The 26,374-nt window shown below is 39.8% G+C and overlaps 1 protein-coding gene across 2 annotated transcripts in view; it reads left to right on the forward strand.

Annotated features, from left to right (window-relative positions):
• The window catches only part of GABRB1 (gamma-aminobutyric acid type A receptor beta1 subunit), a 98,399-nt gene that overhangs the window by 7,281 nt on the left and 64,744 nt on the right, over positions 1 to 26,374 (forward strand). The window contains exon 1 of one of the 2 annotated variants that reach the window (XM_026846694.1): positions 13,167 to 13,241. The exons of the other annotated variant lie outside the window; for it this stretch is intronic. Coding sequence (XP_026702495.1) covers positions 13,185 to 13,241 — 57 coding nt within the window. The 5' untranslated portion in view covers positions 13,167 to 13,184. Of the gene's footprint in view, positions 1 to 13,166; positions 13,242 to 26,374 lie in introns of those variants that run through there. 2 annotated transcript variants of the gene reach the window in all.

The raw sequence follows: 26,374 nt of genomic DNA on the forward strand, positions 1-26,374 counted from the left end.
GGGGGGAGCGGGAGGGCAGGTGGGGGGAAGATGTGCTACCTAGAATGAGCTGAGAAGTGTATCATAATGTGTATTAAGAAAACTAAAAAACTAAAACAATACACTGAAGTAATCCTCATGCTTTAAAACTCCAGCCATGTGTCACTGATGGGAAAGAGAAATCCTTTGGCAAGCCAATCCAGAAGTTTGTTCTTACTTAACATGTAATTTCTTGTGAACAAAGCATTCAGAAAATTTTGCTTCTTTCACTTTGCATAGTCTGTACATGCAAATTATAAATTTTGTTGATGGAATCATTATTCAGTAATCCATGATAACTTACAAACCTGGACCTATTAATGAGGGTATTTGAACTTTAGGATGGGCTAATTAACTCCGCTTCAGTTACAAAGTAGGGTTTTGAAAGTTCAATGTGTATAAAAACAGGAAAGACAAATATACATAAAATTTACTTAACTTGCTAGAGAAATAGAAGCACGGAATGAAAACCAAAAAGGATCAAATGGCTAGAATGCATAATCACAGAATTTAGTGTCGGATTCTCCAATAATATCCCAAAAAGTCTCTCTCAGCAAGCATTTTGGAAATTACCTCCTCACTGTGGGACAAAAAGCTACATGTGGCCACACAGTGGAAAGTAACAGCTAAAAGAAGAATTAGAGGTTCCCTTAATTAAAACATTGATACAGTCTGGCATCAAAAGCCAAATTTAGATTTCAGCATCTGTGAAATGTAGGCGTTGTCTTTATTAGATCAGGGAGGTTGCCTACAGCTGATGCTACCAGCCATTATAAATTAATGCATTTGTCAAAAAAGAGCATCAATTTCCAAAGGCAGTCATCACCTGCCCTTACCAGTTTGCTTGTGAAAAGCTAGTATGCTGCTTTTCATTGCTTAGGGAGCTCTGTGAATCCCATGTTAAGTTTCTTATAATAATATTTTTCTGGGTTTGCTACTTGCTATGTTACATAATGGTACTTCAGATGTTTACAGACTTTCACAGAGTGGATAAGATAGAGCACTCTAGCCCAATTCTGGGCATGGCAAAGTTCATAAAGATAAATAGTTACTTGTTCATCAGAAATAGTAACTCCTTTCAAGAAAGGGGCTTGAACCCAGGTCCCACTGCCTCTAAATTCAGTTAAGGAAACAAAGAAACAGCTTGCTCAGTGGCTTATGATTGAGTGGCAGCAGACAAAAACTTTGTTCTAAGTCAAGGCTGAATATTCCTCCTGACAGGAGAGTGTAATCAAAAAGTTAGAGAAAATACCTCAGTAGATCAAATTAATGTGTTCATGTGAACATCCCTGAAGTGTACAATAGAACTTGTGAAACTAACAGAGCAATTCAGTATTTTACACTCAGAACATGAAAAACAAGAGGCTCAGAAACAATTCTTGTAAGAACTAACACCTTCTTAAATTTATAATAAATCTTCTGATGTTTCTCCTTCTTCCAGATTTTCCCAGAACTGAAATAAGATCTTCCCTTTTTTTCTGCAATACCATCTTCCTCTTCGCCAGCATCTCCATTGGCAGTTTTACTTCCAATTTAATTTGACTTTTCTTGCTTCGTCCCCCTATAAATGTTGTATTGCCTTAACCAGCAAACTCTTCTGTAGCCTTTTGCAGTCTACCTGTAGGAGCTCTGTAAGCCTGTGCAAAAGCCAGGTTGCCTGCTGACCCAACTAAAGCAGTGTTTGTAGACAAATTCAAGAGGCAAGATGAGCTTCATTCAGAATTTGTACAGGTTCCAGTCTTACTCTAATTTCTTCAGTGGCTTTACAGCATATGCTCAGAAGATGAAGAGAGACAGGAACACCACAGCTTGAATAGGTCATAGCCACACAAAACAGCCACAAAGTAAAAATGGATATTAAACATTTTTTGGAAACAGATGAGAAAGTAATGCAAACGCTCTCTTAGTCCCTGCAGTTTCTGTTATGCTCTTTTATCATAATATTGGAGTGTCTTCTATTAGGGAAATCTGTCTTCTTTATTAAAGAAATATGATATACCTTAGACAGAGAAAAGGAAAGGAAATGAACTAGTATTCTAAAATCAAATGTCAGATCTTCCCCTATCTTAAGTTTGCAGATAATTATGAAAATTGTGCCTGGAAGCCAGTCCTTAAACCAGGATATACACAGCAGCTTTCCTACAAACTTACTGCTTGAGCTGCACTCTTATTTCTATGGTATATACCTAAACGTCAAAATACATTGACCAGTAAAAAAATACTATTTGTGAACACCAACTACAGAAAATGCTGAATACATTTTCAAATCACCTGTGCATCTCTATAAGCAAGCAGCTACAAAACTTGATTCCCAACATTTCTTTGCTAGAAACATGCTAGCAGAGAATGTTTTTCTTTCCTTTTCCCCCCACTTCAATTTTCTTCACACTTGGGAATATGACAAAAATCTAAAACAAATTAAAACACACCTGACTTTTAATACCTGTTACTCAAAGTGACTCAAAGCTTTCACTATTGTTTTCTTCTTACTAATAAGAACTTCATCACAGTAAAAATTATCTAGATTAATTCTTCTGAAGCTCTTATTTCTGTCATTCTTCTCCTAAAATGTGACAAGCATTTCATGGTTAAAAAAAAAAGAATCCTCAGTATTATTTCCTGACACACTTGAAGAAAAATGTTACAGAGGTATGCACATGCTATTACTAGATTACAGGGTAAAATAATGCAGGAGATTACCTTAGGAAAACAATTTTCTGGGTTACCTTTACATGAATGGGAGATAGATGTTCCCCACCAGCTGAGGGTTCAAAATCACTGACCCAACCCATGTCTGTGAGAACTTCCCCTTCACCTGTAGGTGAAGAACATTTAAGAAATTAAAAGCCCTTTGATCTACTTGATTTTCTGATCTACATATTTAAACTAAGCACTTCAGCCAAAATTTCAAATATAAACTCAGTGGAGCAAAAGATATTTTAGAGATAATTACAATACACTTGATGCCTTTAACCCTAGGTTGTCTTACATAGTCACATATAATTTTACTTTAAAGTGATTAAAATGCTGAAAAATTGCCTGTTCAAAAAAAAAAAAAAAGTTAAACCATCATGCATGAATATATAAGAAGAAATTAAAAGTCAATATCATCACGTAATATAACAATCAGCTCTAATGAAATTTTCAGTACAGAAGTGTGAGCTTTTTTGCCTTGTGCACATCGTAGGGATAGGATGAGAAACAAGGGGCACAAGTTGTAATGTGAGAAATTGTGACTGAACATAAGGATAAAGATTTCCCATGTGAGGGTGATGAAACACCAGAAGAGGTTGCCCAGGGAAGTTGTGGTGTTTCCATCCTTGGAGATGTTCAAAACTCAACTGGATGAGGGCCTAGGAAACCTGATCTTACTGGACATGCTGTGAGCTGGAGGAAGTTTTCTGGAGCTTCCCTCCAACCTGCATGATTCTGTAATTCATATAAAAACTTGTAGGTATAGCTTAGAAAGAGACTGAACGCCCAAACACTTTGAATCATTTAAGTGGAACTTTGGAAAGTTCTCTCAGAACAGAAACATTAGAAATTATTCAGGAATTCTTCTCACATTTTATAAAGACTTCCAACTTCTCTAGCATAAAAAAAACTGTCTCAACAGCCTGATATATTGATTTTTAAGATTATATTTTTATAGTATATTCATCTACACTTATTTATGAAAAAGTTGTTTAAAAACCCACAAATATGAGGTGTCACTTGCTCAAAAACATTTTAGAGGCATTTTCATCAAGAAAATTGAAGTTTTTAGCTTTGGGTGATCCAAAATTAATTTTATTTTTCCATTTGTTTGCTGACTTAAAAAACCCCAAAACAAAACCAACAAAACCCAACAAACCTTAAATACCCCATTCTTCCTTCTAATGCAAAAGATGTGCAAGCTTGACTCTTTCCTTTCCCAGGTTTTCCTGGCACACTGCTGCTTAAACTCCTTCTATTACATTTTTATTTTACCCGTTCCTTAGAAGTGAAAGCTTTGTGGAAGGGAATGCATTTCCCTGACTTCACTTAAATTATTATTCAGAAAAATTATTTCCGAAACTGTCTTCTGATCCATCCTGATCACTTTTCTGGACTCCGAAGAGCTGGCCTTTGGCCAACCCCTCACTCAACTGCTTTTTCCTGCCCTGGTACCTCACGCTCCCTCCACCTCCTCTCCACATTCACCTTCCTGCTCTCACTCTGTCCTTAAGCCATTGCCTTCCGAAGAAAACCCTAATGAAGGTCTAAATGAGAATTCCAATCAAACAGCTACCCTACTGTTCATGCCGGATAAAGGATATCTCCCCACACCCAGATCTTTGCCATGCAACTGAAACTAAAGTTATCTTCTCCCAAATTGTCTTCTCCTGCCTGCAGGTAGTAGCATACAGCAGCCTAGCCTCACTAGAGCCTGTAGGCATCCTTGGAGTTATCAGGATATTGTTGAAGCTGGGAGAGGGGTGAATTGTTCTCCTACCCACAGCACACAAGTGAGGGAATACCTACAGCTTTAGGAGAGGCAGATCCAGCATTACCAGCAACCATTTCAATGCTGACAGTAAAACAGTATTTGTCAGAAGCGCATTTTTGACGGTCGATTTGCATCAACGTGTAAAGCAAAGGTGTCACGTTGAAAGTCAGAGAAGGTAGCCCTGCCAGTCTGGTAAAAGTGCTCCATTGCACACATCTATTTCACCCTTTAAAAGCCACTGCTGATGCTATGCATTTCTCACACCTTTCAGAGAGTTTTTCAGCCAGGTGGTAGCTGGTGATAGCTCAGGCCCGCAGACTGTCTCAGGTACACTCCCAACTGCCTGCATGATGATCAGTCCAGCTTTTATAGGCCACCACTAGGCAGCAGAACACATAGCTCGCATTAGAGGGCATCAGGTTACCCATACAGTAGCGTGCAGATTTCCCACTCCCATTAACCAAGCCTGCTGCTGTCACACAAGGCTGGACGTGGAGTTCAGGGCCCCACTCTCCATTCCGCTGACCACTGCCACAGCCCTTCTGTGCAAATGCCCCAGCCTGAATTAATTTCTTTCATGATTAACTTGTCCTTCTGTGAATGACTGGGATGATGTTCAGCATTCCTAGCCCCGTGTGCTCTTGGACAGCAAGGTCAGTTTGTCCCTGATATAACTGGCATACATCACTTTGGACACAGTAGGATCCTGTTTCTTCTATCCCATCTGCATGAGGGTGACACATCAGATTGATAAATATTCAGCTCTTTCTTCTTTTTTTCATCCCACTCCCCAACAAGTTCTCAGTTTCTAAAATAAATCCTTATCATTAGTCTCCCAGTGTATGACCTTTCAGTATTGAATATAATCCCACTTCTACTACCCAAGCATTCAAAATTATCATTGTGATATTCTGATATTCTGTGATGTTGACAGTGGCTCCTTACTTTAATAACAGCTGCACATTTTGTTGACACATTTTTGTTGTGCTTGATAAAAGAGAAAATAAGAATTAGTCCAAAAGGCCCTCATCCTTGAGAATTTCCACTTGTAATCTCCCTTGACATGTTTCTTCTGTGTTCAGCTCACACTACTGGCACATCCCCTTTTATCCAGTATCTTAACAGTTCTACTGTTCGTGCTGGTTTTGACTGCGGTAGTTAATTCTTTTCACAGTAGCCAGTATAGGGCTAAGTTTTGTATTTGTGCTGGAAACAGGGTTGATAATACAGGGATGTTTTCATTACTGCTGAGCAGTGCTTACAGAGTCAAGGTTTTTTCTGTTTCTCGCACCGATCCACCAGTGAGTAGGCTGGGGGTGCACAAGAAGGACACAGCTGTGACAGCTGACCTCAACTAACCAAACAGATATCCCACACCATATGATGTCATGCTCAGCATATCTTTATATGCTGAGCATATATACTTTTGGGGGAAGGTGGGCAGGGGGGGCTGCTGCTGCAGGACTAGCTGAACATTGGTTGGTTGGTGGTGAGCAGTTGCTTTCATTGGTATCACTTGTCTTTTTTTTTCTTTGTTATTTACCTTTTTCATTACAATTTATTATTATTTTATTTCAATTCACATTTTAAACTGTACTTACCTCAAATCCATGAGTTTTTTCACTTTTACCCTTCCAAATCTCCTCCCTGCTATCCTGTTCGGGGCAGGGCAGGGGGAGTGAGTTACAGTGAGTACTTAGTTGCCAGCTGCGCTTAAACCGTGACGCTGTTCTTGTACTAATTCCTGTCTTCTCTAAATTAAATCACAAAATCAAAGATGTTTTACTGAACATCAGATCATTGAGATCTACCACAATTCTTTTATCTAGGAAAACAGTTATCAGAGAATAAACAAGAAGGACATGGTTGACAATTGCTGAACACATGTTGCATTTTATTCCATCACCAGCTGTTTCTACTTTTGTGCCTTATGATATTAAAAAAAAAAACCAAAAACAAACAAAAAAACCCGAAAACCCAATTAACAATACAAAAAGCTCCAGGGCAAAAAGAGTTAGCAATTACTCATCTCAGGACTCGGATACAAATGAAGCTTAATCTGAATCAGTGCATCCTTTCAAACATCCTCAGTCTAAAAGTCAAGTGATAGCAGCAGCCACTGCCTCCTAATTCATGTACCAAACCAAAAAAAATTAATCCCATAGTAAATATGTGCTAGCTGCTTGAGATACACTTGACTTAGTTACAAAGTTCAAAGACTTGCTGTCTGGAGAATATTCTACAACCAATTTAATAGATTCAGGACAAAACCCCACAGTTAGAATGAGTCACTAAATGTAAAAGATTAAATCTTATATAATGTTTTACTGTAAGTAAATTACCACAAAACAACAACAACAACAAAAAAAAAACAAAAAAAAACCAAACAAACAAACAAACAAACAAAAAAAAAACACCCACACAACTAGAGAATGGATATTATAATATGCCTTTCAAGATTAGAAAGTAGTGCCATTCTAACAATGCAATAAAACCCCCACATTGTCACATTTTATGATATAGAGTCACTTGATCTGCACTAGTTACTGCACTCTTGCTTGAAATTAAATTCTTGGGGAACTCTAAGCTTTCTTTTCCTATCCATTAAGAATAAAGACAACCCTGTACAATCATGTACTGACCTTAAGTACAGAATAGTCCAGATTAGGCATTCCCCATCCTATGCCTGAGCCAGAGCCAGAAGAAACACTTGCCAGGATAAAAGAATTATTTGTTCAGATTTTCCCCATGAGGCGTGGCCCTGAGCAGAGCACCCAGTACTGTCTGAAAGTGCTCAGGCATCTACATTCCCCTAAGCAGTTTCCATTTCAGTGAGAACACTGGGCACTTGAAATCAGGCACAAGAGTAAATGAATTACTGATCAAGGCAGCACCGGTACAAATCAATGTAGTTTACAGCCCAGCACAGGTTTGGCAGATTAAAGCAACAAAATATCAGGCACAGATCTGTGTTCCAATTTCAATTCCATGAGAAACTTAAGCCCAAATCTAACCGTACACACAAGCCACCTTGTTGAAGTTAATTTGCACACTTGATGTTATGCATTGGCTGGGCATCTCAACAAATCTCCCTATGTAATTCTGGTGTTGGGTTGTTAATTGGATTTATGGATGGATACCTGTCTGCTAGAGAGAACTGTGGTGAATCAGCTATTTTCTGCCATCCGTAAGCAACTGGATTGCAATTAGTTACTAACTGGGGTGAGAGACCTCAACATAGGATGTACCAACCACCTGGGCCATAAAATAATCTGCTGTAGGTTTCTGAAAGTCTGGTGCTTCATAGTGTTCATAGTTCTCATAATGCCTAAAAATGACCCACAGTGATGTCTTTGTAATATTTGCAGCTGGAAAGGAAGAAAGTTTTAGTAATTTTTTTTGACTGACAGTGTTGATACAGACTGCTAACCAGGTGGTGATTAAATCTTAGATTTATGATGTTAAAAATCTGACCCTGCTTTGAGCTACATTTTAAACTAGTGTGTATTCTTTCACTTCTTATGAAAGCAATACATTTATAATAGTAGACCACTGTCTTACAAGCAAAATGTTGCAGTGGAATTATCTAAAACTGTCAATATCTGTTCTAACACTTGCGAACATGATCCTAAATGTCTGGGAGTGTCTCAAATACATATACTTTGCTACAAGTGGTAAGACTTAAATCTTGGATTCACTGCTAGAACTGGGTGCTGTAACCATAGTGATTTCCTTTCAGTTGCTAGACTTTGACTTGGCATGAAATGGGGAAGGAAAAGGCTTGGGGAGGGATTTAAGCAGTTCATCCAATATTGAACTGACACCTACTGCTGAACCTACATTGATGGTGTAGAAAATAAGTATATTTATGACAAGCAGTACTTGCATACAGAATTTGAAGAAGGAACACAGTTAAAAACTGACTAAAAACAGGATTAAAGAACTGTAATTCTTTCTGTAAATATAAAAAGGGGGAAATGAAAGCACTGTTTCCACACAGAACACTTATCTTCCACCTAACAGAAAAGCTTTTCTGAAACATCAGGTTGGTGATGTGGGAGAGGGTATATGATAACAAGTGCTGGGCAGGGACCAAGCTTTCTTAGATGACCTCCAAGATGAGACATAAGTCAAAAGAGTATTATCCACATCACAAAACTGGGGCAGCTACTGTTACAGCAAGCAATATAGAATGCTTTAATAAATCTACTGAATTTTGTTTTGCCAAAACTAAGCTATTCTCCCATCCTGCCATACATATGCTTAATTAACTATAACCACATTTCTTGCAGAATTCTCTCTCATCTGCAACTATTTCACTACTTAATACACAGACTTTTATTTGCCTGCTTTATCACGTCTGTAATCCAGGAGACTCAAACATTAACATCCATCTGGCTGTCTTAGAACAGCAGGGCTGTCATGCTGCCTAAGACTTGAGGTCCTTTTAGAGTTCTAACTCCAGTGATGACCAACATCAAATACTACATAAAAAGAAAAAAGAAACCTCCAGCACACAGAAGTGGAATAATATCCCCACAGCATTATTTTTGTTCTAGCCCACAACAGAGATGTTACCCTGAACCATGCTAACTTCTGTTCCTCCCAAGATTTATTTACAACACATTGTCCTAAGCCTGCTTTAACAAGTGCAAATTAGGGGTCAGAATCACTTCTATCATCAAAAATAACAAACTGAAAAGCATACTAGAAAAGTAATCAATTTCATTAAAGTTATGAGAAATTATGGGAGATCTCTCTGTGAGAACACTGGTGAGTTCTGGAGTGAGACCCACTCCTGGTCTTGTGCTCTAGGGTTCAGAGTGGGTGGGAAGGGAGACAGGACCATCCATTTCTGATGATCTGCTAACACAAACTGTTAGAACAAGCTGTTCAAGTCCCAGAGTCACTATCTGGTTTTCTATCCTGTTCTGAAGAAAATGGGACTATTGCATCTAGCAAGTTTGCTGTAGGGTATGTCAAAAGCCAGTGTGGTGAAAAAGAAATACTAGGATGAGAGATAGCAAAGAGAGGCAGAGCTGTCCCTAGTTGTTTCATAAACACCATTCCCCATTCCATTCATTAGCTTTATGATTACTGTCTGTGGAGAGTCAATCTCCAGGGAACAGATGTTCATATTATCCTGAGATACCTAGAGATGTCATAATCAACTGAAAGCAAGCAGGAAGACAAATTATTTGGTAGCTTGGTAAATTTATTACTCTAGTCTAACAGATACAAAAATCATTCCTGCTATAAATGAAATACTAAACATCCACTCAGATACAACAGATCCATCTGGAAAGTCCTATGACCAGCCAGAATGTTTATCTCTAAGCATTCAGTGTCTACTGGTGCAAACCTGCTAATTCTGTAACTATTTAATCAAGCTTTATGCAATTAGGTAAGGCAAATAATAGGCAATAGGTTCATTCTGCTAAAGCTGAACTTGACTACATCTACACCATATAATCAGGAACCTTAACTGAAGCCATTTGCCATATTGCTGCAAAGCTTTTGCTGCTGCATAGCATGGTGCTGCATCCTGCTTTGTGCTGGAGCATCACTGACCTATCACCTGTAAGGGTCATATCTGTGATGAGAAGTCAGCAGGCAGAGCCATTTTATCATACTGAAGAACAGTAAGACTCACCGCCGTTACCACAAAGAAGAAAAATCTCCCCATCATCTCCATTGTTGCTCATATCATGAACAATGGCATGACTTAGTCACCTCTGCCATACACCAGAACTGACAAACAGCTGGTCTCCCATCCCAGTTCAGTTTCTTACTATCATCCCCCCACTTGACATAGACCATCTTTGTAGGTGGCTGGAGAAGAGCTTTATTTGTCCCATAATTTACTCCTCTGCCAGGAGTGCTGCTTCACTGATGTTGGTTTCCATTCATGTCCACAAACACCTTCTTTATCAGCATTATCTTCGGAAAAGCCAAGCCTTCTGCACCTCTACACTTCATATGCCTCTGACACCAGCACCTTTGATTGGCTCTGTAATAAATTAAGCCAATCCTACAAAAAGCTGTAATTGGAAAAACATTACATTTTAGCTTTAAACAATAGTGACACAGACCTAGAGTCCACATGCAGTGGCCAGCTGCATGTAGAACTTTTCTATCTGATTACAAGTGGATTTTAGTGGAAGATGAGTTTTTCTACTCAGTGGAGGCATTAAAGAAAGGAAACAGAAAAGCAGTCGTATTTGTGCAGAGGCAAAATTTGAAATGCATGTTTTACTCCTGAAAACACACTGAATTTCCATTCCTATGTGGGATGGAAATTGTCTTAATTTGCAAAGCAGTGAAAACAGTAACAAGCGCCTATTTGCTTGTTTTTAAATGCAAAATATTCATGAGAACTTTTAGTTGACATGGTTAAGGAACTGCAATGAGTCCAGAAATTAAAGCCCCAGAAGAAAACATTGCTTGGCCAACAGCCCGTGGATTCAGGATCCCTCAGACCTCAACAGCCCCTCTAGCCTGTATCATGTCAATCGCAATAAAACAAGGACACACCAGACCTCTGCCTTCTTGTCAGTGATCACTGTGTTTGGGTCTCTGTGAGATGTTTTAACTTCACCCTTCATACTGTGGCAGAGCTGTCCCTAGAAGGCACCAAGGAAAGGGAAGCTGTGTGCAAAAGCACTGCTACATGTACTTCTGCTGACATCTCAGGGTGAACAAGATAACAAATATTCCAGAAAGGGGAGACAGGGGAACAAGAACCAAAAGACCCACAATAAACCAACACCACACTTCTCTCAGCAAGGCTTCCAGTTTTCCCCTCTCAGAGGTTACCATGCAGGACGAGCTTCATCTGTGTTCATTTCTAAGCTGGATTGATTCTCTCTGCTTCACAGAATCACAGAATCATCTAGGTTGGAAAGGACCCTGGAGATCATCTACTCCAACCGTTCACCTAGCACAGTTCCCACCTACAGCATATCCTTAAGCTCTAAATCGATCCTACTCTTGAACACCTCCAGGGATGGGGACTCCACCACCTCTTTGGGCAGCCCATTGCAACGCCTAACAACCCAATCTGTAAAGAAATACTTCCTAATATCTAGTCTAAACTTTCCCTCGTGCAACTTGAGGCCATTCCCTCTTGTCCTGTCACTTTCTACAAGGCTAAAGAGACTCATCCCCAGCTCTCTGCACCCTCCTTTCAGGTAGCTGTAGAGGGCGATGAGGTCTCCCCTCAGCCTCCTCTTCTCCAGACTAAACACCCCCACTTCCCTCAGCCACTCCCCGTACGACCTGTGCTCCAGACCCTGCACCAGCTCCGTTGCCCTTCTCTGGACACGCTCGAGTCATTCAATGTCCTTTTTGTAGTGAGGGGCCCAAAACTGAACACAGGAATCGAGGGGCGGCCTCACCAGTGCTGAGTACAGGGGTCAGATCCCTTCCCTGTCCCTGCTGGCCACGCTATTGCTGACACAAGCCAGGATGCCATTGGCCTTCTTGGCCCCCTGGGCACACTGCTGGCTCCTGTTCAGCCAGCTGTCAATCAGCACCCCCAGGTCCCTCTCTGACTGGCAGCTCTCCAGCCACTCCTCCCCAAGCCTGTAGCGCTGCTGGGGGTTGTTGTGGCCCAAGGGCAGCCCCCGGCATTTGCCCTTATGGAAACTCCTCCAGTTGGGCTCAGCCCATGGCTCCAGCCTGTCCAGGTCTCTCTGCAGAGCCTCCCTACCCTCGAGCAGATCAACACTCCCACCCAACTGGGTGTCATCTGCAAACTGACTGAGGGTGCACTCGATCCCCTCGTCTAGATCATCAATAAAGATGTTAAACAGGAGTGGCCCCAAATCCGATCCCTGGGGGACACCACTTGTGACTGGCCGCCATCTGGATTTAACTCCATTCACCACAACTCTCCGGGCCCAGTCGTCCAACCAGTTTTTTACCCAGTGAAGTGTGCAATTGTCCAAACCTCGAGCAGCCATCCTAATTAGTTATTCAAATGTGTCCTGGCTCACAGGAAGGGATGAAAGTAGGGGTTGTCTTGAACTTCAGTGAGGTGAAAGCCTTCTGAAACATCAGTCTCAGAGAGAGGTTTTATAGATATAAGCATTTTTAAAAAATGGCTATTTGGGTTTGCTTTATTTATAATATCATTTTCAATAATACACTTTCCTAGAGTGTTTTGGTGCCAATCCCAACTTTCTGCACTAAGCTGATTATTTCCTCAAACCAACCAATGAGTTATTTACTTTTGTTTTGTTCTCTCCTAAATGCCTACACATACTATAAAATGTTTTGAAATGTGGTTTCCCATGAAACTGGCAATGGCACTGGATTTGTAGGGTTTTAATCAGATTAATTATATTAAATTGGCCAACTTAATTAGTTATCCAATTGGTTATGCTATTAGTGAGATCAAAATAAACAAGGTCCTTTATTATCAACACTCTAAAAATACCCTGGATTCTGCTCTGAGGATTTAGTGTCAATGATGCATGCATCTAAAGGCAAACTGATTCCCTAAGAAAGCCAAAAACAAGTTTTCCCCAGTAAATTTGCATCAGTGTTATAAATTCATCAACTATGATGTTAGATTATCATGTAAGCAGCTTAATATTTAAATGATGCAGCTCATGAGTAATGACATGGGGAAGCTTTTTCTCAAGCTGCCTTTTGTAGAAACATCCCAGAGGCAAAGCAGGTATTTACAGCACACATGGTTTGCAATGACCGCAAGATGACAGAGTTCAGTATCTGGAGGATAGCTGAGAAGGTAAGCAGCGGAGTTAGGACTCTGGGCTTTATGACAGTAGAATTTGCCTTGTTTGGGTAAGTGCTAAATAAAATTCCCCAGCAAGCAGTCATCAAGCAGAAAGGGTAGAGGCTGAATTTTAAAGAAAACCAGGAACAACCTACCCCATCACACAGGAAAGCCAGAATTTCAGCAGAAGGCCTGCCTGGCTAAGATAAAAGCTTCTCAATGAAGCATACAGGAGAAAGAAACAAGGCAACAGAACTGTCAAGAAAACTAACAACAAGGAATTATTTGTTGTTGCAGTCTGGGAAGATGAGGAGAAAAAGTTGCCCTCTGTGTGAGAAAGCAGCTGGAATGCCTGGAGCTCTGCCTTGGGATGGGTCGGGAGTCAGCCAAGAGATTATGGAAGATCAACAGCCAGACCAACATGGGGGCTGTTGTAGCAGGTGTCTACTATAGACCTCCTGACAAGGAAGATGATGTAGATTAGGCCTTCTTCCAACAACTGGAAGAAGTGTCATGTTCACAAGTCCTGGTCCTTATGGGAGACTTTAACCATCCTGATATCTGCCAGAAGGACGATACAGCTGGGCTCAGGTAATCCAGGAGACTTCTTGAGCACACTGATGACAACTTCATGGCACAGGTAACTAAGAAGCTAACAAGAAAATATGGTCTGCTGGACCTCATAATTACAATTTGTCTTAGATATTAGTCAAGGGTAACAAGTAAGGCTTCTTTAGGTACATTAATTGCAGAAAAGGTGGTGAGGGACAACATGGGTCAAAAGGTACCTAGGATATAATTACTGATACCATTTCAAGACTGCTGCCTACCTCTGTGAAAAACATGTGTGATCAGGGAGGTCTCTGATGATAGGAAAGATGATAAATGTTATACCCATCTCTAAGACAAGAAGGAGGGCTCAGGGAGCTATAAGCCTCACCCCAGAGCCTAGAAAAGTTATTGAGCACATCTTCTGGAATCAGTTTCAAAGCATATGAAGGACAAAGTGACAGGCAGTCCTAAAGGACAAATACATCCAGGAAGGCTGGGCATTCTTCAAGAAGGAAATCTTAAAAGCACAAGAGCAGGCTGTCCCTAGGTGCTGAAACACAAGCCAGCAGGGAAGAAGACAACATTCTCTTGGAGAAACTGGCAGCTCTTGTGGGCACTCTTTGCTGGGTAAAAAAAAAATAAAAAATTGGCTGGATGGCCAAGCCCAAAGAGTTGTGGTGAATGGAGTTAAATCCAGTTGACAGCCAGTCATGAGTGGTGTTTCCCAGGGCTCAGTATTGGAGCCAGTTCTGGTTCAGGGGAGACCTTATCACTCTCGAAAACTACCTGAAAGGAGGCTGTAATGAAGTGGGTGTTGGTCTCTTCTCCCAAGTAACAAGCAAGGACAAGAGGAAATGGCCTCAAGTTATGCCAGGGGAGGTTTCAATTGGATATTAGAAAAAATTTCTTCCCTGGAAGGGTTATCGAGCACTGTAACAGTCTGCCCAGGGAAGTGGTGGAGTAACCATCCCTGGAGGTGTTTAAAAGACCTGCAGTTGTGGAGCCTAAGGACATGGTTTAGTGGTGGACTTGGCAGTGTTAGGTTTCTGGTTGGACTCAATGATCTTAAAGGTCCTTTCCAACCTATATGATTCCTTAGTAATTAAAATAGTCACCACAGATCTACCATAGACAAATAATACTTGATCAGTCTGACTGCAATACAGAGGCTGTTTACATATGTGGATGAGAGGAGAGTGATGGATGTAATATAACTTGCTTTTAGTCAGGCTTTTGACATTTCCCACAGCATTCATATTTGGAAGCTGAGGGATGATGTGCTGGACCAACAGGCTGTTAGATGGGTTGAAAATTAGCTAGCTGGACTGCCTGGGCTCAAAAGGTAGTGATTGATGGCTTGAGGTCAAGGCGGCAGCCAGCAACAAGCAAAACAATCAACATTGGAGCCAACAGTGTTCAACATCTTCATAGGTGGCAGAGAGTGCATCTTTAGCAAGTACATGGATGAGTTTGCATTAGGGAGAGTGGCTGACACATTCAACAGCAGAGCTTCATCTCAAATGACCTTAATAAACCAGAGGATTGGGCTAACAGGAAACTCGGAGTTCAGCAAGAACTACAGATATCAGCCTGTGGAGCAGGTTGGAAACTGACTGGTAAAGCAGCAGCTGAATACAAGCCAAGTGCACTCTTATCATATGTAAACTGCATACTAAGGTACACTTGCGGGGGTGTGATCACCACAGAGGGAAGTTATTATCATCCTATATTCTGTAATAGTAAGGCTGCACTTACAACATGATCCCCCATTTCTTTCCTCCCCCAGTTCAAGAGGGATACTGAGAAACTGGAAAGGGTCCAGTGGAGAACTATCAACGTGGCCAGGGCCTAGAGCATGTAACTTACCAAGAGAGACAGGGGAGCTTGCCTTGCTTAGTCTGGCAAAGAAAAGAGCCAAGGGGAAACCTCATGGGAACCTACAACTGTCTTAAGGGAAGACGACAGTCAAACCACTCTCAGTAGTGGCAGATGATATAATGAAGGGCAACAACTACTAATTGCACCTTGGGAGGTTCAGGGTGGATGTCAGGGAAGACTTTTTCACTGGAAAGGCAATGCAACACTGGAATAGCCTGCCCAAAGAGTTTGTAGAATTCCCATCCCTAAGGGTCTTCAAGGTTTGCTAGAGAAAGCGATGTCTAACTTGAGACAACATTGGTGACAGTCCTGCTTCAAGCAGGAGATTGGATTAGAAACTCCCAGAGGACTTTCCAACCAGCATGTCAGTAGTTTTATTGTACTATGATAGTATTGCTAGTACCCTTAGTGTTATCAACTCCGAGTGCAAAATACCTCCACTCTGAGAGACATTATAATGCAGAAATATGATGCTCCTCTATCCCTGGTTTCCATATACAGCACAAAATGTTATGATCCTTCATTTGAAAGTATCAGGGAGATGGCCTGACCTTATGATTTATGGGGTAGAATACTGTGAAGGAGTCATGATGCCAACAACATACAGGAAAAATCTCTCCAGCCACTTAGCAGTATTCATCACCGTCTTACACAGTGTGATTCAAGGATAAGCATCATGAACAATGAAACAAAATAGTCTCAAGCAATGTAAAACAAATTAAAAAAAAAAAAAAAACAACAAAAAAACCCCTATAGTTACATACAAAGCAGAAAAAGCAACCAAGCAAAAAAACAACAGAAAAAAAGACCCACAAAAAAACCACCACAAAAAGCCCAGTAAGCTATATACAAGTCTAAAGATCTGGTAGCTAAATGATTACTGTTTCTATTCCAGGTAGAGCCACTGACTCACTGCATGTCACTTCGACCTCCATCTGCTTCTCTCAAAACCAAAGAAAATTGATACAGTAGAATGACAACTGAGAACCAGGCAGAAGGAATCAAATAGATTTCAATCCCTAGACCCACAGAAATAAAAATAACTCCTACCTGATCTGTATAGAAGTAAACTGGTAAGAAATACATTACATATATATGTATGTTAAGGCATTAAAAAAAATATAAAAATCAGTAGCTGTTGTTGCAGTTAGCCCAACCTCACATTAAAATATATGTAACTTTCCTCCTACATTGTTCAGCATCGTCTGGAGCCAAGGAGCCTGGCCACGGTTTGCTGGTTTTACTACTGATTTCTAAGTCATAAGCTTTGCTTAATGTAAACCCTTGTACAATTGAGGGTTGTGTGTAAGAACTGTGTGCAGTTCTTTTATTGTAAATGCTCAGCTAGCTCATCTTGTGACTCCAGTTCGTTTTTTACATTGCTGACATTCTTGTGCTTGTGTTCTCTTCAACTTTCTGCCCAGTGCTTATAAGACTTCTGGTACTGTTACCGCTCACACAATAGTGTTCAAGACAAAATTCAGCAAACTTCTCCCATCTGCTCTTAAACTAGCAATCGGTTCAGCTTTGCCTGCAGCACTGTGCACGACACCATAAGGAATTCTGAGCTCTTAGTTAGCACTGTGTCATCCTCTTTAGACATTCAGTGCACTTCATAATGGTCTCATAGTTCACCCCTGCTGAGCTAGCTGGAAATTGCAAAGCAAAAAAAATTAAAATCAAGTGCTTCAGAAACAACTATTGTTAGAAAAAAAGGCTGCTTTCCAATTATCTTTCTTATAGGTAGTAAAGCAAGTGTAGTTTAATTAATTCTCCACTCTTCCACAGTGTTTTGCCTTTACAGGAACTTTAAAGTGCTGCATCCTTCCAATGTATCTTTTTTCTTAGTTTCCTTTACTCCTCACATCACATTGCATGTTGTAGACCCTCAGAGATGATCTGTTCCCACCTCATTAGGATTCAGTCTCCTAGTCAGTAAGGAGCCATCTCTACATAGTCCACATATGAACCGGGGAAGTACAGGTTCCTCCCAAATGCCCAGTCCCAATCCTGTGTAATGGTGCTTTGAGTCCAAACTGTCTGAAATGTTTTGGAACGTAAGTTAAAGCCTGACATTTCTTTTCCTTGGAGTGCTTTCTCCACCTGCTTTGCAGAGAGGAGGAAGACAGCACTTCTTGGGCACAATGGAACAGTCCTCAAATGTCATCCCATCATTCCCTTTCATACCTGCATATGAACAGAAAGTTTTTGCACAACTTGCAGAAGAATCCTAGAACATCCCTGACTTCAGCACAAAGCAGCATATAATACCTGAACGCCTCTGCACTATAGTTGCTAATACCTGGACTTGAACACTAAATGAAGTCCTCAGATACAGACAGATATGGGACCACCTGGATAAATTGCTTTCAGCTCCCTCACAGAGAGAAACATCTAAGAGAAAATACGTTTGTCCTTACTGCTGTCTACATTTGTTCTTAAAAGATGGATCTAGACATGGATTAGCATACACTGGTCTGTGGGCTACTTGCCAGCAAGAAGCTTTTCTTTTTTCCCTTCAGTTGTTTTTTGTTTAATCTCAGGTGTTCTCACAAGCCAAAATATATTTATTTGCTGCCTGTAAAAATATATGCATACATTCAATACAGTTACTCTCTATGCCAGGACACTTGTATTTGTTTACTCCATCATTCATTACAATCCCATTTTACTTCAGCACATAGATCTCCTGTGCCATATTTTTCCTGTTCTCCATCCCTCCCCTCAATCACCCCCCCCTTTATGGCAGTATTACCTCTATATAGAAAAGGTTACTAGCTTCCAAAGCAAAATAGAATAGCATGGGAATAGATACCATTACTTGTTTCCTACGGGTACTAAAAAGCAGTGCATTGATCTTTGAGGGTATGTGAATTCATACCACAGATGTGTTCTAATTCTTAGGTCAGCAATTAGCATAACCACTTAAGACAGACATAATATTAATTTGCCCTGTGAGAAACGTTACACTGGTGTAGGTCATTGCTACCCCGGACAGTGGGTTATGTGGCTGGAAGTTTGAAGTGCAGCTGGGAATGCTGTCATGGTTTTCAAGCTTCCTTAAAGGAGCTTCCAGCATTTGGTGAGGATAACATATCTGTTAAGCCTATCTTACCTGCTACCTTACTTTCCTGATAAGTTTAGCCAAGTCTACTCCTAATCATAGCAATTCATATTAGTATTTAGTAATATCATCTTTCTTCTTTCTATACGAAGAACAAGCAGCACGTTCAGGCCTGAAAGGTTGGCAAAGCTCAAATAAGAGAAAAAAAACGGAGGGTAAGGCAGTGGAATATTGATCCAAAAGTACAGAAGTCCTTACTTTTCTATGAGGCAAAGTAGAATACACAAGATAAACCTGAGATTTTACACTCCTGTATGTTAATTAGTGCCAAGCCAGTGGAACACAACTATCATAACAATCCATTTAAATGCCAGAAGCAGTAATAAATAATTCTTCTAAGTATTATTACTAAAACACTGAACAAAATGCAATAAAATACATAGTCTGTTGGAACTGAGAAACATTTTGCCTTTTGGTTTTCTTTTTCAGTAATGTTTGAAGACATTGGATGTAATTCTAACCCTATAGCAGTTAAGGAGACTTGCCTTGACTGCAAAGAGTAATACTGTATCCCAGTAACAATGAGCGTCTTCATTTACAGCATGCTATTACGAGTCTAATCTTGTTCCTGGCTGTGCTTTGAGCAATAAAGAGCATCATCATTACAGCTATGAGGACTCTTGCCAGATCTCTGCTTCTTTCTGTAAGACACAGCTGTGATGCCACATACTTAATTTAATTGTGAAGTTATAAATGCCAACAAGGTTTAGGAAACATTTCTCTGGAGAATAGTCAGCACACTTGAAAAACAAAAATGCAAGGCACTTCACTAGCAACTAGAGCTACCAACTAGATCAAACAAAATAACAATACCTTACACAACTTTTTCTCCTACAGAAATCACACATCTACAAATGATTTGCAGTTTTCTGACAGAAAACCTGATTTCTGAAAAATTGAAGTGGGAAAATTCTGATCCTGTTGAAAAAACAAACAGCTTCTCTCAGGAAAATAGAAGGTTTTTGTTCTATTGTCCTGGAGTCAGTGGAGCTCCCTATCTTGTTTACCCTGACAGAAATGCAGTTTACAAAAACTGCAGCCTCCTGTGAACCAAGCCAGTGCACTGAATAATTTGAGTACATGCTCCTTCCCCACTTCTCCTGCTACTTTGGACAGAAGAGGGGAACTGGGCAAGATATACTGCATCAGTCTTCATTGAAAACAAAACCAAAAGGAACACTGAACTACATCCTTAGAAAGGAATGCAAATACAATTGATCCACTACTGTGTACATCCCTGGCTTCCTTGCTTGGCTGGACTGCAGGCTTACTATAGAGATGTAGCTGCCCTGACATTTTTAGAGAAGAGCATGAGTAGAACCAATATTTTCTTCCAGACTTTTGGTTAAAATGTTTTCCCCTAATTCTGTGCAGTATTTGAAATTGAGCACCAAGTATAAATGGGAAATTATACAGAATGTAAAAAACTAACAAACAACAAATAAAGAAGCAAAAAAACCTCAACACAAAACACACCAAAACAAACAACCCCACACCCAAAATACCACATCACTGTTTGCATTCTTACTCATGTGAGGGTATAGATCTTCCCTAGCAGTTCCAAGATAGCACAGCTAACTCTTGCTAAACAAATGCTAACAGCTTTTTCAGAAGACATTAGCATGCTTACAACATATGAGTTGAGTATGGTTTTTTTACAGTTTGCAAATTCAGCACTTACCATTGTCTCAAAACTCTTGCCCCTCCCATTCTTGTTAGTATCAGATAAACACAGAAAATAATCTTACCCAATTAATAACAGCTTGCAGTCACAGCAGGATTTACATATATTGCTATTCTACATTTATGGTCTTATTGCAGCCAGTATTAGTATTCTGATGATCACTCCGTATTTAAATTGCAATTTCAGTTATGTTTGTCTTGATTAAGTCATATTAAATTTGAATTGCATTGCTTCTCATTTGCTGTGATGCTGCCAGATATTTGATTATTGGATGGTTCCCAAGAGTTTAAATTTAAGATCATTTAGGTGTACAGTATGCATCCCACAACTATCAATATACACTGTTATCTATTAAAAGTATAACATTGGTGTGTTTCATCGATGTGTTTTGCTGCACAGTACTTTTATGCGCAAACTCATCTAGAGACCTGACATTTGATATTGAATTGACCTAGAACAGCTAAATATTCACAAAATAGTCTTCCTTTTACTCACTTTTGCTAAGAACTGCATTGGTATTGGTAATGTTTAGCTGGTAAGACTTCTGGAGTGTGCTTTAACAGTCAGTTATTACTTAAATATATCCCAATGCGCTGTACTGGGTCTGGCTGAGCCAGAATTGGTTTTCCCCTAGAGCAGCCCTCCTGGCGCTGTGTTTTGTGCTGGGAGCTGGCAGGGTGTTATCGTGGCTACTGCTGAGCAGCGCTTACACAGCACCAAGGCTCTTCCCGACATTTCCCCCAGTGGGACGAGGGGGCAAGACCTTGGGAGGGGACACAGCCAGGACAGCTGCCCCGAACTGACCAAAGGGATATTCCAGACCATGTCCCGTCTGCTCAGTGTAAAGCTGGGAGAAAGGAGGAAGGGGGTGGGGTCACCCTTGGTCCTCCGAGGCAACCACTACGCGTATGGGAGCCCTGCTCCTGAGAAGGCCCAACAGCGCCTGGTCATGGAAAGTAGAGAATAAATCTGTTCTCTTTTTGCTTCCATGTGCAGACCTTTGCTTCACTTTGCTTATATTAAAATTGCTTTTGTTTTACCCGCAAGCATTGTGGGTTTTTTTCCTATCTTATTTCTTTCCCCTTTTTGCCCTGTTGAGAAAAAAAAAAAGACAGGGCAGGGGGAGTGATAGAGCAACTTGGTGGGTACCTGGCATTTAGCCAAGGTCAAACCACCACATGTGCTAAGCTGTTTTTCAGTGCACGAAATAACAGAATTTAAATTGAGACCACCTTGGAAAGATGAAAAATACAAAAGATCTTTGAAATCACAAAGCTGAACACTGCAAGTTAAAAGATTCCCTATTTTCCCCTTAAAACATGTATGTCTGGAATCTATGAAAGCTGAAGCAACTGCCAGTACAGCAGAAATGTAAACTCTTTTATTCCAGAGTCCATAATTCAACTGATAAGCATGGTGAAGTACCAGTTATGTGCCTCCCAAAAGGTTAGATTATAATATAGCAATATTCCACATTATACTCTGCTGTGCTGAACTGGTAAACCACACAATAGAAATAACCAGCAAGTCCAAATTATCTATCTATTTTAATGGATCTCTACTGCTTTCAGAGAGCTACATGGGTTTAACAGGAAAGAAAAATTCCATTATTGCCCTTACATCATCTATACATATTGCACAAAAAAGATTAGGGAACCAAAAAATAGAAATAAAAAGGAAACATAGTACTGTATGGGAACTCTCCAGTCTATTACTTACTGGAACTATAAATTGTTGTTCTAACTTCAAGTACAATATGCATCAGTGGTCCATTCATTTTCTTTACTACAAGAAATTTGTATTACCCAAGTGAACTGCAAAGCTTGATGCCAATATTTATTTATGAGGCTGCTTAAATTCAGATTAAAAAATAATTTGCCATTTTGAGTAAAATAGGCTAGTTTCTCTTACATTTTCATAGAATCTCTTTCCTAGAACTAGCATGTATTTATTTGTCTTAGAAACCTAATGCACCTTACTAAAACACTGTTTGATACAAATTGACATAATACAGTACACATCTGTGTACTCTGACAAATTTCCAGTTTGATACACAAAAATAAGAAATTTGCACAATAACTAATAAAGAAAACCCATTTCATTCTAAGAAATCAGAATTCATCACATTAAAGAAAAAAATCAATACACATCAAAGCAACTTTGTCATTGCTTCTTAGGCATTTACCACTAGGAAGGCTGACTATGCCCTGAAAAAGCAAGGAGTCATTTGTGGAAAGCATAGACACCTCTATTAAATCTACTGGGAAGAAAAAAAAAAAAAAAAAAGGGGGGGGGACACAAAAAATATTCAGTGTGCTTCTAAAAAAAGGTGACTTTTTTAAAACAAAACATTTTAAAAGACAATAATCTACAGAAACAGATTCTCTTTTTTAATTTTACATTGGGCCCTGCTTTAACTCATCATTAGAAATTCTTAAATACAAAAGTTAAACATAGTCTGATCTATTTTCAGAGCTAGACTGATGCTTGAGGTCTTGGGAAGCAGTCATAAAATGATAAAAAAAAATCTGCAGCCAATTACCACTATAGATCTGAAAGATTCAGAAATTATTCATACACCGTAGAGCTTGGAACCACAAAACCCCTAGCAAACTTTACAGGGTAGAAGGCAGATTCATTAAATCCTCACTTCAATCTCACTACTGTAAAATATAAAAAAAAAAATAACACAGACACCTCCAAGATGTGGCTAGCCATATGGTTTGCCAGCATTTCATTCTTCACTGACGAAATATGAGAAAGGTAAGGCTGTATTCCATTAAAAAAAAATAGAAAATGTATGACTATATAATTTAGGTTATTATAGCTTAGATAGAATTTGCTTTTTATTAAAATAACCCTTAACTATGCTTTTTAAAATAAGAACTTACAGGAACTCTCACAACCATGATATACAACTTCATTTTCCTAATTAAAATATTGAATGAGTAACACTCCCACATTCTGGGGAATGGAAAAAAATTGATAATTCTTTCTGAGTTAAGAAACACTGAGATTGATTTGGGATAAAGCTCAGGTTTTTTTTCTCCCTATTAACACTTGTTGGCTTGCCATGTTATTTCTACATAGTATAGCACAATTGCAGGACAGCTGATCACTCTACCATAGTGTTACCAACAGCAGTATTCTGTATATATGCACAGCTGGGTGAAATAAAATTTCTAAAGCAGACTATAATGCTAAAAATAGCAACTCATTTTCTTCTAGTAGCCGTAGCCAAGAGAGAATTTCTCCCGACCCACCAACTTGATCATATCCTTTGAGATCTCTTGTAGCTTATCTTGGCTATTCTTCTCTCTTGGTTTCAGAACCATCACATAAGCACCACTCTCAATTGTAAGCTTTTTTTACAGGACAGCACAATAATTCTACAAAACCATCTTTAAAACTTAGTGAAAATATAGAGGAGAGCAGGAAGGAAAAAAGATAATTATGTATAATTGGAATTTCTGTTCCATCTGTGCTGCAGACTGCACAGGCTCTGCTGAATCAGGCAGAAGATGTAGAGGATACCAAGTGAAGCACTGAAGCACTGAGGATTTATCTTGTATCAGCCACATATGGAAGCTTTTCTACCTAAAGTTGCTTGAAATAGGCTAGAAAACAGATACAACATATGAGAACTGTACGAGAATAGGGATTTTTAAAAAAAAAATAATTTTGTTTTCTCATCCAATTCCCATCTGGTCTCTGGGTCTGTATATGCATAAGAGGAACAAAGGGCGGGGATTTAACTTCTCTTTAAGTGTCTTGTTTCTAACCCAACTCTATTCAAATTGTTCATTCAAAAACTTGCTTCCTTGGGGTTCATGCTTCTCCATACCACTATTTAAATTATAAATCACCTATTCAGCAGAGCACAGCATACATCCCAGTGCATTACTTTGTAGTTCCAGGCTTGACCAGCATGGTCTGAAAAGAAAAAGCAGCTGCCCTGACCTCCTTCTAGTTACCTGGTGTAAGAGACAACTTTTAACTCTCCAAAACAAAGACTGAGAGAAGCAGTCTGAGGGAAGCATAAACAATGGTAAGGAATGGGTAGGGTGGAGGCCCTCTGAGCCTTTCAAAGGAACGTCTCAAACGCTTGTGAAACTGTAGTCACAGAGTGGGTAATGTGGAGTCTGAATAATGCAGGTTTTGTGCTCAGTGAGCTAAGGTTGACACTTTCTTATCTCTTGTGTGACCCATGTGGGAGAAAACTTGCCTGGGTAGTACAGGATGCGGCTGGAGGAGGAAGCCCTATGGAGACAGGATTGTTCTCCTCTGGTACATCTTGTAAAGTTTCAGGATCATCTGGATGGTGAATGACCTTTGCCTCATTAGCTGCAAAATGCACATTAAAGTTGACACCCTTGCATATGCTAAGAAAGATTAACAAGATCATGCTAGTTGCAACATCCCATGAAGCACCTTACTCCTCCCCATACATACAATACATCGATATGTAGGTTGGCCTGGAGGAGGGACCCATGGAAAGTGTATATAAATTGAGGAGGGGCAAGGATAACAGTAGTGAAGAAGACAGATGCATCCTTGAACACTCGCTGGCAGGACCAACACAGGAACTGTTGAAATCAACCATTTAGAAATCAACTGGTGATTTCTATCCTCATCTCTATTTCTCTTTTTTTTCCCCTCCTTTTCCTTGTTCATATCATATTGCTTGCCATAATTTGTTATATACTTAATCAATTATCATGTATCCAGTTAATACACAGTGGGAAATTCATAATTGATTACATATGGACTTTGAGACTTCTCTCACCATTGTCCACTCTGTTGGGGATTTACAAATCTAAGTCACTTCTCTCCCTCTTCCGAGCAGGACATGACACCTCGTCCAGGAAAAAATCTCATGCCTTCAGCATACCACTTCTTGGCTCTGTCATGGGTAATCATCTTGCAGGCCTGGGAAAGGGCATATCTGTAAAATCCTTGCAAATAGGTCCTCAGAATGGGTGTAATTGCCCTATTGTGTATTACCACAGATCAAGTCATGGCAATTCTTCCATACAAAACAACTACTACAGGCCCAGGGCAAGCAAGAACGATGTTTTCATTAACTCTTTTACTGATAAGTCTATAGTTTATAGTTCTGCTAGATGCAACATTTTAGGCAGAAACTCATTTGGAAAAGTAACAAGTCTGCTTTGATTTCATGGCAATGATACAGTCTTAAGAAGCTACTGAAGATGAAGAGAGCAAATCACACCAGACAGCTTTTATGCTCTCTAATTCTTCAAAAGCTAAGAGTCCAGGCTAGGATTTGCGAGGATGACAGAGGTAAGGTTTTCCCTCACAAAAGAAAGTGTTACCCCTGACCAATTTTTTCAATAATATCTATAATTTAGTTGCATTTCTACTGAAAAAATGTGTGACGAAACAACTTGCCACTCAAAAAGGGTGCTGGGGGAGAAGATGAAGAAGAGAAAACTAATAGTTCATATGCTGCTGTTCCACTTAATCTTTTAAGAACTCCATCAGCTACAGAGTACATGGTCTTTTCCACTTTAAAAAACTGACTACCTTTAAAATCACCTGATTCCCAGAAAGACAGACATGAGAGAGTAAATCAGGCCATAAGCCTTTAGAACTATTTCTTTTCAGACTAAGTGAAAGCTGAAGGACTACATAAATAATATTTCATCTAAGCTACATAACATGATTGTCAAGAGAAGGTGTTCTTTTTCTGTGTGGTAATGTCTGATTGCCAAGGACAGAAAGCACCACATTCCCTGGGTTGAGGTGATATGTGCCCAGCTATCTAAGGTCATTACACTGGCAATTCCAGCGGAAGCAGAATGGGAAGTTGTCCATTATACAGTCTGAGATTATATTTGCTCTTTCTCAGGAGGTCTATGGACTGCTGGCCTTTCTGAATTGGGG

The sequence above is a fragment of the Athene cunicularia genome, assembly GCF_003259725.1.
Source record: "Athene cunicularia isolate RWA chromosome 4 unlocalized genomic scaffold, athCun1 chr4_part1, whole genome shotgun sequence".
NCBI classification, from domain to species: domain Eukaryota; kingdom Metazoa; phylum Chordata; class Aves; order Strigiformes; family Strigidae; genus Athene; species Athene cunicularia.